At 36.7% G+C, this 12,706-nt stretch overlaps 1 protein-coding gene across 5 annotated transcripts in view; it reads left to right on the top strand.

Moving 5' to 3' along the window:
• Positions 1-9,691, top strand: part of NLN (neurolysin) — an 81,413-nt gene extending 71,722 nt beyond the window's left edge. For 4 of the 5 annotated variants that reach the window (XM_036225718.1, XM_036225719.1, XM_036225717.1 and 1 more), the window contains one exon: positions 7,788-9,691. In XM_036225718.1, the coding sequence (XP_036081611.1) occupies positions 7,788-7,922 (135 nt within the window). In that variant the 3' untranslated portion in view covers positions 7,923-9,691. The remainder of the gene's footprint in view (positions 1-7,787) is intronic. The other variant, XM_036225720.1, reaches the window with a different exon arrangement.
• The last annotated feature ends 3,015 nt before the right edge of the window (positions 9,692-12,706 follow it).

Raw genomic sequence — 12,706 nt, 5'->3', positions numbered from 1 at the left:
CTGATACATTTTACAGTGTGTTTTTCATTCCGTTTGACTCAGAAATTAGAACAAATTATCAAAATCAGACTCTCTGTGCTTATTTCAACCAACTGATTTGTTTCTCCAACTTTATGTTTTTGGATTGCATAGTGCCTTATACATACGTATTGAAGTACATTGATGTAATTTAAGCTACCATCCCTCCCCCCAACCACAAAAAAATCAAAACAAAACAAAACACGACCAGGATACCCACATTCTATCATTCCAGCTTCCATCCCACTCTACTCGGGCCCCTTTAAGCCTCCTTCCGTTCTCCGGCCAAGTCATTTAAATGGTCAACCACTGTTCTCATGATATCCTGACTTCTGCATGACCTTCAGCCAATGTCCAGCCCTGGATTCCTCCACCATGTAATTTAGAGATGGTGCCCTTGGGATTCAGAGTGTTCTGTGAGCAACGGTATGACTCCATTTACATGCCCAACTACAAAGTCATGCTGTCCAACCTGAACTGGACACCCAGTGCTACCCTGCAGTCATGCTCCACTTTCCTTGTTAGTTCCCCCCAGTCATCACCACTTCTCTCTGCTCTGAACAGATGATCTCTCCCCTCTACTAGGAAAATTAAGATCATTGAGAGCAAGTACTTTTGTCTTTCTTATTCTTTCTATACGTCAATGCTTATCTTCTTTCCTCCTGTCTCCAAAGAGATGTCTCTAATACCAAGCCTTCCTGGATTGCAATCATGGGAAAAAAATGGATTATTGCCATTGACCCCAATAACCTCAGTGCCACTACTGAAGTGTTCTTCCTTTCACAGTCTGATTTCTTAGTGTGACAAACAATCTTTGCAAACCTCTCTTTCCTGCATTTTGCCTCCATTGACTAAACTGGAAAGTTTTCCTCGCTCCAAAATTACCGTCGATGACCCGGTTGCCTTTTTTTTTTTTTTTTTTTTTTTTTTTACTTTTTGCTTCTTGTTATTCCTGTCTTTGCTCACAGCCCTGAGGTTGGCAATAAGATTCCTTCCTCACCTCCCAGAACTCCCTGCAAGTCAGCCAAATTTCTGTGTTCCTGTAGGTTTTTCCACCTTCACAAATTTATTCTATTTCTTCCACCAAAAATGTATACCTTCTTTGTCTATGCCTCTCAAAAATCCTACCATGCTTAAAAACTCCTCTCGGCCACTTATTTATGAAATCTTCCAAATCATCCCAATCAAAAGTGATCTTTCCATCCTGTGAACAGAATAGTGGACTCTGACTTGGAGGAAAGGCTTCAGTAAGCTTTTCTTATGTCTGAAATGTTTAATATAGCTATTATACAAAGTGAAAAAAATGAGATTATAAATTTTTTTATATCATAGGAAGCACATTTTTATTTTAGAACATATGTTTAGGAAAAAAAGTATATCAAAATGTCAATTGTTATCTTCGGGTGGTAAATATATGAGTGATTAAATATTTTTGTGTACTTTTTTGGAGCTTTTTCTTATTTTTCCATAGAATATGGATTATTATAGAAATTAGAAAACAATGTTTAAAGAAGCACAAGGTCTAGATATGTAGAGGCACAACTCTAACCTCTTCCTGGCTCTTATGAGTTGGTAAGGCTTCCTGGCATAAGTGCTACAATACCTCTTTCAATTAAGCTTCCTTATTCATCTCCTCTTCCAGCTGTCAAGGTAACAGCCAAAGCACAAAACACTGATCCCAGTGGATCTCAAGGAACTTGCAAGTCCAGCAGAAGCAATCTTGCCCTTTATGTTTCTATGTACTTCCTCCTATTCTCAAGCTTCACAGCTTGGGAGGTAGCCAGGTTACTCTTAATTTAAACAAAGGGGTTGGGTCGAACTTGGAGAAAGCAAGACTACCAACAACTCGGACTTGTTTACTTGTAATGTTAAAAACACTTCAGTTTTGTCTGCAGCCTGGCCACCCTGAACATGCCCAATCCTGTCTGATCTCAGAAGCTAAGCAGAGTTGGACCTGGTTAGTACTTGGATGGGAGACCGCCTAGAACTGTAGGTGTTAAAACACATACACACACGTTTTGCTAACATTCTAGATCCAATAGTGCTATATATTATTACTTGTCTTATCCCATGAAGCTGGCTTTAATCCATTCTTTTTTCTTTTCTATCAAATATGTGGGATATCATGTCATTTATTGCTCCCCTGCTGGCACAACAATAATGTGTGTGGCTCCAGTGGCCAAGGAGATTTCCTTTGCACCCCACCTTCACACTCTTTTACGGCAGATACCGGAACAACTTTTGAAACAGCCATTTCATTCCCTCCTATGGTGTATTTTTGTTTGTTTGTTTGTTTATACATGTTTTCACTATAATAATACCCGATTTATAAAATTCATGGTAGAATTTTTGAGAGGCATAGAATAATAATCCTATTCTACGAAAAACAGGTCATTATCACAACTATGTTTGATGAAGAGAAAGAATTTTTATGGTATAAATTTTTATGGCATAAAGAAAAAGAATTTTTATGTTGTGATGAAGAGAAAGAATTTTTATGACTTCAGTTCAAATACTGATCTGAAGTCAAGGGAATCATAGCAATTATAATATATCATGTAGACTTCACTGTTTCAAGGCCCTCACTCTCCTTAGTCTGTAATTTGGATCATTTTGCAAGGATAGTGGGATGGCCTTTTGGTGGTCAGTGCCTCCTATTCTTAGTCCCCAAGCTCTAGAGAGGCAAGGGGCTGAAATTGTATTGTTGATATTATTGGTCTCGGTCATTGGTATCAACGAAAGAACATCTCCAGATCTTCTCTCCGTGACCTCTTGCCATCTTGCAAAGCCCAGAGTCTGCTCTGAGAACCATATTGTTCTTAGCAAGCAGAACTGTATAAGGTGCACGACTCCCTGGGAAAACAATAATAGGAAGGATCAAATATAAACCTATAGTCTTCTGAATATCAGATGGTAGCAGTGGAATATTTTGTGGTACCATTTTTTCCATTCTGTTTTGAGGGCTCCTGTCAAAGTGTTAGAACTGGCCACTTTCCTATAATGGCCTAAAAGTTTGCTACCTCTGTTTTTATCTGTAATTTTTAAAATTCTTTATAGTAAGTAGATATAACACCCGAAATATTTAATTCATTTGTTAAATATTATCTAAAGTCTTGGTTTCTAGTGGAATATGGAGAAGTCTCATTATCAGACATATTTTTTACTTCTCCAACAGATCTCTTAAAAATAACTGTGGAAAGGAACTGTTTGGGATAAATACTTTCGAGCAAGCTCTAAGACTTCTTTAAGGATATCTTTAACATCACCAAATCCAGTTTCAAAATTCAGCAGCTAATCATAGGGTTGAAAAACTGGGGGCATTTAACTAAGGCCATTTCTTTTTATAAGGCAACTTCATTGTGGGAAAATTTCCTAAAAGGTAATAGACATTGTGGATTAAAAGATAATTATATTGTTAAGCTAGCATTATCTTCCTTCTCTTTTGAAAAAGCTTTGTTTTTTCAATCAACGAAGAAGAAATACAACCTAGTAAGTATCACTGCTGAAAGGAATACTGAGAAAGTCAAGATAAAGCATGTAAATATTCTATTTTAATGCATAGTACCATAGAGATCTTACATGCTAAATCTTACTTGCAATAACAGACACAGAAATTTGAAGAATCTTGGTTAAACATGAAAAAAGTTAGCTGGCAGAAAATGTGTAGTATAAAGCTGAGTATTCCAGTGCTTTCAGACTCGTAGGCCCGATTCCTGCTCTAATGCGTTGCTGTAATGTGTTGCTAAGGGAGAATATGAAATTTCCTCTCCTGACCGGCTTTACAAATGGATTAACTTCTGCTCCAACTCTCCTGATCTCCTCCCCCAAAGCTGATTTTTCTTACACTTCAACCTTTTCTAACAGACTTAGATTTTGCCTGATTTAAAGGACAAAGAAAGGAAATAAAATTGACTTCCAGACTACTTCTTGAATATTTACAAGGCCAGCCCTTCTGAGTCTTGAATCCCAACCAGCTGAAAGCAGTTTTTCTTCCTTTGTGTTCTTACTCTTGGAGCCCTAATAATCTGCCTTGTTAACTGTCTATTTTCTTATCTCACCTCTTAGATCATAAGGCCCTTGTAATAGGAACTATTTTGTTCATCTTTGTGTTTGTCCTCTGCTTCAGAACTGATACATTTAATCATTACTGTTAGAAATGAGTACCTCGTTGGACCTAACCGGTAGTTTCTCCCATCTTTTTCATTTCTCTGCCCCCCAGTGTGTACTACTTACTCAGGGTACTTTTTTCTCCTTATCTCTTCCCTCCACTTAAATAAATAAATATTTATCTCTCTGTCCTAACAAATTGAAACTTTGTTTAAGGTTTCCAGAAGGGCTCTTTCTAATTAAGCAAAGATTCCTACCACTGTTCTTGTTTTCATCTCCCTGACAACCAGCACCCCTCTTTCACTCTCTTTCTCCTTCTTTGTTGTTGTCAAAGGTGTTCTTTATCCACCTACGATTTCCCCACCCTCATAGAAAACAAAGGGTGTGCTGTTGGAAAGGAGTTTACAGATGGGCTGTGGAAGGAAAGGTTTCAAAGTCTACTTTGAATGCAGGCTGGTGAACCTGTGAGGTACCTGATCATCATCCTTGAGTGGATGCTCTCTCCCCTGATGCCCTTTACTCAGTACAGGAAAGAGGTGGCTCTGGCTCCACTCTCCAGAGTCAGTCACTATGAGAAGGAGGGAGAGAGGATTGGAAGGCAGTGAGAGTTTGCCTGTGCTGCTTCAGAGATGCCAGAGATAGTGGGAGACCCAGTCTGTTTTCCATTTATATGTTCTTATCACTGATAGGTGATGGACATCCTTCATTCAGATAGTTATGATTGGCCTGAAAATATTACCTCAAAAAAAAGGGCACATATCTTAGTTAAAATGAGTGTCTTCTCATTTTATCTAAATCTCTTCTATTTAATATTCCTACTGCATTATACATTCTATTTCATACTTGTAGTAGAGAGGAAGTGCTTTTTTTTTTTTTTTTAGCTTTATTAGGAGACAGGACTCACTTTAAAGAAATACCAGACCAGGAATCCATTTGTTTACCTGAACTGTATAGGAGAAACTGAACTTGGGTGCAGTGGGAGAGAAAAGAAAATGAAAGGAGGGATAGATGACTACGAAGGTTTATTGAATACCACTATAGGTATGCCAGGTGTTATAGTAGGGAGTGGGCAATGTGCTGAAATCATCCATAAACTGAGCGAATTAGGCATATTCCCATTCTACAGGTAAGGAGCCAAGGCCCAAGGTCAAATAATGAGGATGAAGCCAAGATGCAAACCTGGGCCTGACTCTTACAATAAACTCCTGATTTCGCTTTACAGAAGACTTACACTGTTGCCAAAAGATACACTCTAATTTTCCATGCTGGAAAACCACAGCGGTGACTATTGGTGATTTTCCTTCATAGAATAAGTAACAGGAACCTCCTATGCGTGGATCCTCCTGAAGGATTTTTTTAGCATGAAAGTTTTAGTAATTGTCTTAGAGCTTCTATTGCTGCTTTCCTCATAGTTAAAGTTTCTTTACTACATAAACAAAGTAGAACAACTTATGGCAAAGACTCTTTTCACCTGTGGCGTTATGTCTCCCAGGCCACGTTCTCTCACCCACAGAGCCTGGTACCTTCCTAGAACACAAAAATTCACTTAACTTTTTTTTTTTTTTTTTTTTTCAAAGAAACACAAGATCCTATTACCAAAATGACTCTTAAACTCTTCTCGAAACTTCATTGCAAAGGAAATGAAACTATTAAAAGACCATTGCTCTATAATTCAGGAAATTGAATCAACTTGTTTGGAGCTCTGAGCAGGGCAGGACTAGAGCTGCATTGAGCCACATATTGTCAGACTAAACAGTGCCCTGCCCTGCAATGACTTTACCATTCAGAGGAGACCTGACCTGGCTGTCCACAGCACCCTGCAGCCAGCTCCTCATAGGCGTGCTTTTCTTTATTACCTCAAAGTACAGTTCTCTGGACAAGATGAGATTAGTTTGTCAGATGTCAGCATTTTGAGCGATTTATTTTTTATTTTATTTAGATTTTCATGAATGTTCCTATATTTGTGTAATGAAATTCTTTTTAATAAATAAAAAATTCTCAGATTGTGAGCATTAAGAATTTCTGCAGATACATCACAATTATTGAGTTTGGATGAATGGTTCATGAGGGTTCATTATACTGTTTTCTATTAGTATATATTTAAATGTTTTCCATAATAAAAGGATTAAAATATTTTTATGACTCTGTACATAAATTTAACTCACGTTTTCTAAGTTCTTTCTATACCACTATGCCCAGAGAGTGAGGTCTTTCCTTGAGCACTTGAAATGTGGCTAGTGAAACTGAAGAATTGAGATGTGCTATAAATGTAAAAAACACACTAGATTTTGAGACTTGCAACAAAAAATAAATCCCAAAAGTTGTTTATATTGATACATGTGGATTACAGATATACTGGCTTACATAAAATATTAAAATTAATTTCACCTTTTTTCCTACCTTTTAAAATGTGATTATAAGAAAATTTAAAGTTATATGTGTGGCTCAGTGTTACTATTGGTCAGTGTTTTCCTGGAGTTTATGAGAAGGTAACTTAATTTAACTAATTATTTATTCCTGATTAGGGCCCAGACTGTAAAGCTGGATGTTAGATTGTAGATGATTAATAAGTTGTGGATAATTTATATTTATAATCAAAAGACAACCCCAAAAGTTTTGATGTTATGACCCCGTAAGACATTAAATAGTTTTTATGTAACTTGATAGATTTCATTCACCCACATTTTATTTTCCTTAACAGTTTGACTAGACTTACCTCTGATAGTTGTACCAAGCAGAATCATTATTATGAGTCAAAAGTTAGATTACTTTTCTTTTTGGAAATTCTCTACCTTTCTTGTACTGAAAAAGGCTATTTAGTCATATTAATCAAATGATATAATGGATATAAATTTAAGGGTATTTCTCTGTGAACTATTCATTTTATGTGAATATTTAGAATTGTGCTTCAATGAATTAATTGTCTTGCCTTGCTACCCTAAAAGAATGGTGAAAAGGAAGTGAAAATATCATATGACATTGATACTGAATTACAATTCTTTTTTTCCCCACTTTATCTTCTCATGTGTTTATGTAAATAAAAGCAGGGAAACTATGATATGTTTTAAAATTACAGATCTGGTCCACAAAAAAACACTTTACAAAGGTCCTCACTCCCAGCACTGGACCCACAGAAATATCTTATCCTACACCATGGGACATGTGTTATCGTCCTATTCCCGAACCCCCGTAAAGAATAGGGGTTTTTTATGAACCCCTCATAAAAACAGATCAGAAGCCACTTTGGAAGTAGCCACATCACTGTTTCCAAGTACACAGAATCCCTGTTTATAGCCTTCTTGAACACTTGCTTTGCTAACTCTTTTGAAATCGCATTTCAGAAGGGGTAATAAATAGGAAGCTGTCATGCGTACCATTTGGCTATTTTTTGTCTATTTATTCGCCTTCTCTATTCACTGCTCCATCAAAGGAGACAAGACAGAAATAAAGGGAGGTGTAGAAGGTGAGGTATAAGTTCTGGATCTCTTAGCTACCAACATAAATAAATACTGCAGAGCTGTAGTCCCAGTGAAAGCGAACATCCAGACAGAGTAGAGCTAAATTCCCTTTTTCTTCACCCTTACCCCTTTCTCTTTTGCATCTAGAGATCTGGAAAATTGTTATAACTGTGAATTATTAGGCATGATGTTTTATTTTATTAGGTTGGAATGAAATACAGAAACCTAATCCTGAAACCTGGGGGATCTCTGGACGGCATGGACATGCTCCAGAATTTCTTGAAACGTGAGCCAAACCAAAAAGCGTTCCTAATGAGCAGAGGCCTGCATGCTTCGTAAACTGGGCTCTTTGGTAGCTGTCCATGTCTGGAAGACAAGTCGACATCGCCATGTGTCACTGACCTGGAAACTGAAGGGAGTTTTGCAAATGAAAATTTCGATTTATATTGACTGCCTTTTGTGTTTTGATTTGAAAACTTATACAGATGTAAATGGAATTATAAATACTGTGACCTAAGAAAAGATCCATTCAAAAATAATTGCACTATAAAATTTCATAAAAATAGATTTGATTTCTTTTTATAAAAGTTTCATATGAATGTAATTTGATTTTTTACTCTTGTAATCTGGATAATATAAGTGGGCTCAGAATTTTTAATTGAATCATATACATTATATAATTTGGTCCTTCTTATATCTTATATACTTGGAATTTCTGGACATAAATGAATCACCACATTCCTCTGGTAAATATTTTCTGGGAGCCCTGCACCCACTTTGACATCTCGTCTCACAATAAAGTGTGACCTCTTTGCCTGCATACCTCAGGGCCAGGGGACTACGCCTCAGTAATGTATTTATCTTTGTGTTCCAGGCCCATGATTCTCAACTTCGTGCCACACTTAAATTATGCTTGTCTATTTGGGTTTGTTTTTTCTGTCTAAAGTCCAGTCAGAGAATCCCAAACAGTTATGAGTTTTAACTGAACTAGACTGATGACTTTTGCAAGTTTTTGTATCTTGTATTAGAGAATTTTGAATCTTGTATTAAGGTTCCTTTCCAGTCCAACATACAAGATTGTCAGTCTTTTGGCACACTTGTCAATTGGAACACTGAAGCAAATCCTAAGGAAATGTTTATCTTCTCTCGTTTCTAATAAGTACTGGGGGCTTTGCCTCCTTTACTGCCCACCTCACCCAAAGCGGCGGGTTCACATCACAAATGGCTATTTAGAGAGCTGAGGCTGATGCAGAACAGAAGAGTTCAGAAACTCCAGAAGAAGAGTGGGTGCTGTGCAGAAGCATTTTAGGACAGCTGCTCCCAAGTGCCGTGCGTGTACTTCAACTCGACCGTGAGGAGGTGGCTCTTCAGTAGTCTGTTTTGTCCAGTAATTTTTATTTTAAGTGACCCTTTGGGTCTCTCTTAACTAAATATGGGCCGAAATTCCAATTCTGCAGCAGACCAGTATACTCACAGTACTTATTTTTCCTCTAAGAATCTATTCAATAAGAAAACCACCACAGGGTAATAAAACTTTTTTTTTTTTTAATAAAAAAACAAACTTTGAATGTACTCTGCATCAGCCTTTCAATTGTTTCCCACTGAGTACCTGAGGTACGACTTTGCTGGCCAGGAACAAAATTCTAGTTCTCTAGTCCAAATGGACTCTGTGCTAAATAAAAAAATACTATGCTGCATAATAAAACTATAGATAGCTGGAAAAACCAAGAGCTCTAGCGATACAGAAGAAAATTCGAAGATTATTATTTTCAAACAGATATCCTGTACATCCACAAGAAATCCTACTCTCCATTCTGAGACAATCGCCTGGCCCTTCTCTCCCCTATACTCATTCAACTTCACTCTGGTCCCCAAAGCTGTTTTGGTCTTAACAACCTTGTGGTACTTTTCTCATATCTTTTTTTTTTTTCCCCCCCCAGACTATTCTGTTTTTCAGACAAAAACTCTCTTCAGCTTTTTCTATTGCCCAATGTATCTCCTGAACAATAACTTGATCTTTTTAAATCTTAACTTATTTCTCATGGAAAATCTAATACTTGCTGTGAAAAAGGCTGCACACAATAAAATTACATTATTATCCATGAAAATGTACTCATATTTCTTTTGTACATTAATGTTAAAACTGAAATGCATAAGAGGGCAAAAGCTCTGTGATATTCTTTTTATTTAGGGTCCACGTCTAATATTGAAAATATACCAAAGAAGAGCAACAAAATCAAATACCCGAAAATATTCTCTCGCATAATTAAAAACTGTGGACTTATTTTTAAAGCCTTTCTAAATGTGGCCATCCATCTGCTTGTTCTTTTTTTTTCCCAGATCAGAGCATAGAGTGTCAGCGAGGCACTCTGAATGGTGGATGACTCTAAAAATTGTAATTGGACGACCTACACTTTAGACTTAGACTTATGGACTGAGCCGCACATAATAAAATTTCTCTTGGTTTTTGATCCAGGAGATTTAGGCTTGTTTCTGGTTTGGGGGACATTATTATGTTACTAAGGCAAATTCTTAAACATTGTATGTTAATATGTAGTAGGCCTGATTCCTAAAGGTTTAGTTTTAAGATGCTACAGCAGATAGAAAAGTTCAGATGTTATGCCACCTAATATAGATTTTTTTTCTCATACAAACGTTGCCTGTTACCTCAATAACTAAAAACTATCTTGAAGAGTTGTCACCTAGGCTGTTCACACCAGAATCTTTCCTTCCTAATATGATGAAAAGTGGATATCTTTAGCTCTTAAGACTTGACAAACTACATTGTGTAAGAGGCCAAAATAGAGAAAATTGTTCCTTGAAAAATTGTTATGATCTTTTATACTTTATACTTGCCTTAACTAGTATGGAATGACAATTTTCTACTTTACTGTTTTGCCTTTAACCTTTGTGTCTGAATTAAGGTATATAGCAATCCTGCCTCTTCAGTGGATCAACTGTATAATTTATGATCATTTTTCATTTTTTTAATTTTTGTCAAGCACAAGATTTTTCATGCTCTAAGGAAATGGCATTAAAATATTAACCCGCATACTGGGTTTGGCATAGTTAACTGAGACCCAAATGGTGTTAAAAAGAGAAATTCTATTTTGTCTGGCTAGATAGATGCAGTGGCCAAGGCTGCTTTCCCCGCAACACAACATTATTACAGTTGTGCATCTCCCATCTGAAATTGGATAGCCCCTCAAAATTAATATGCTTTCTTTTATGAATATTTGGTGAAAAGAAAAGCAGAAAAGACATACATGCTTCCATTTTCCTTGAAACAGTCAACATCCAAAGTTTATTTTTTCAGTCATCTTTAATGGAGAAATTTCCACGGGAAGTAGTGATTATCTAGAACCAACTGTATTGAAGCAAAGGGTAAAGGTTATAAAATCTAAATAATAGATCAATGTAGTCTTTTCCAACATACCTACAACACTGTGAATGCATCGTATAAATTTTTTTGTAAAATTGGGATAATGAACATAACTTTTCACAAACCCTTCTACAGTGAGTAATTCTTGAGTTTCTATTTCGTTGAATTTATGTCATAGTTTCCTTTCCTGATAAAATACAGGTCCAATGCAGCTGGTCCTGTATGTATGAACAAGAAAAAGGAAGACATGACTATGATACAGTCTCTCTTGTTTCTGCTCACATTAGCTGACATCCATTTTAGGTGCTTATTTCATAGCACCTGGAGGCTCACCTAAAAATGTACTACCATGATAAAATATCTCTAGCATTTGTCATCAGAGAAACCTTAGATTGGTTTAAAGGAACAATGTTCACTGAATCCAAAAAGATATTTGACACCTCTATTGCCATCTTTGTGGCCAAGATGAGGATATGACTGGATAATTGTTGGCCAGATAGATTCCTACTTATTGAAACAACCTAGGATAGTTGAATAATGGTTCACATAAAACTGAGAGAAATTTCCAGTCCTTTGAAGACACAAGAAATTCCATACAAGGAATTGTCGAATATACAGATAACAGAGCAGGAATGGTTAATTATGATGGCATTATTAAGATTTAAAATTATTTCAGTGCTAAGACCAATTTAAGTTGAAATTGGACACATTCCATCATCAAGGTAAAGGAGAGGAAACCTGATTTGATAGAGGTACTCAGGAAACAAGGCCTGGCAGTTTGATTTGACCAAATTTCAACATAAGCCCACAGTACAGCACACCTCTGGAGAGCAACAGGAGGTAAGAACGAAAGCCTTGTAACCGGAAGGATGTATCTAGATTCAAAGAATAACGCCTCTGGAATCTGGTGTGGTAACATCAATCACAGCTAGAATATCATGTTCTATTCTAGGTGTCACATTTTAAGCAGACTGGCCAAGTATTACAGTGTTTGGAAGAGTCAGAACAGGATGATGATGACCTTGAAAATATTTCTCAAGAGAAGTGCATAAAAGAATTAGGAAACTTAACTCCGGAGATGAATTTAGAAATACTGTGGGAAAAAGAATAGGTTGCAGAAGCCAAAGTTTAGAAAAATGGTTAGAAATATAAGGAAATTTTAGTTCGATATGAGGAAGCCATTTATAATAACCGTTGTTGATTACAAGTACATTCTGCTGCTGTTAATGAGTACTCAAAACCAGGAGTGTTCCTAAGGGGATTCCACCTTTGAATAGACATTTATACCAGATCAAATTTAAGGTCTCCTCCAAAGTTTAAGATGCAACATATAATGATCATCAGAAAAACATCACTCAGGTGAAAGAAACAGTTACATGCTGGATCTTAGAAATGGCATTTAGATAGTTGCAGCTCCCTCATACTGCAGGGATGTAGTTCAAGCACGATCATTTAAGCATTGCTTTACTCCTCATCTGCGATCAGCCAGTGCTTATCTAGAGGTTATTATCAGTCTTCTTATGGGTAATCTGGTAACTGAGGATGGGAAGTTAAGCCTTATATGACCATAATAAATCCAAAAACTAACAGAATGAATAAAGGCTCAGTTTCTGCCTTTATAGAATTTGCAGTTGTGCTCTGCCCATTCCACCCACCACTATCTTCATCATACACACATAGAAGCAAAAATGTAACTCAAATACCCAGTTTAATTTGCATGCACTCCACCATATTGTGATCT

Source organism: Rousettus aegyptiacus, unplaced genomic scaffold (genome assembly GCF_014176215.1).
Source record: "Rousettus aegyptiacus isolate mRouAeg1 unplaced genomic scaffold, mRouAeg1.p scaffold_m13_p_8, whole genome shotgun sequence".
Classification (NCBI taxonomy): domain Eukaryota; kingdom Metazoa; phylum Chordata; class Mammalia; order Chiroptera; family Pteropodidae; genus Rousettus; species Rousettus aegyptiacus.
This window is presented reverse-complemented; position numbering and strand designations above follow the sequence as displayed.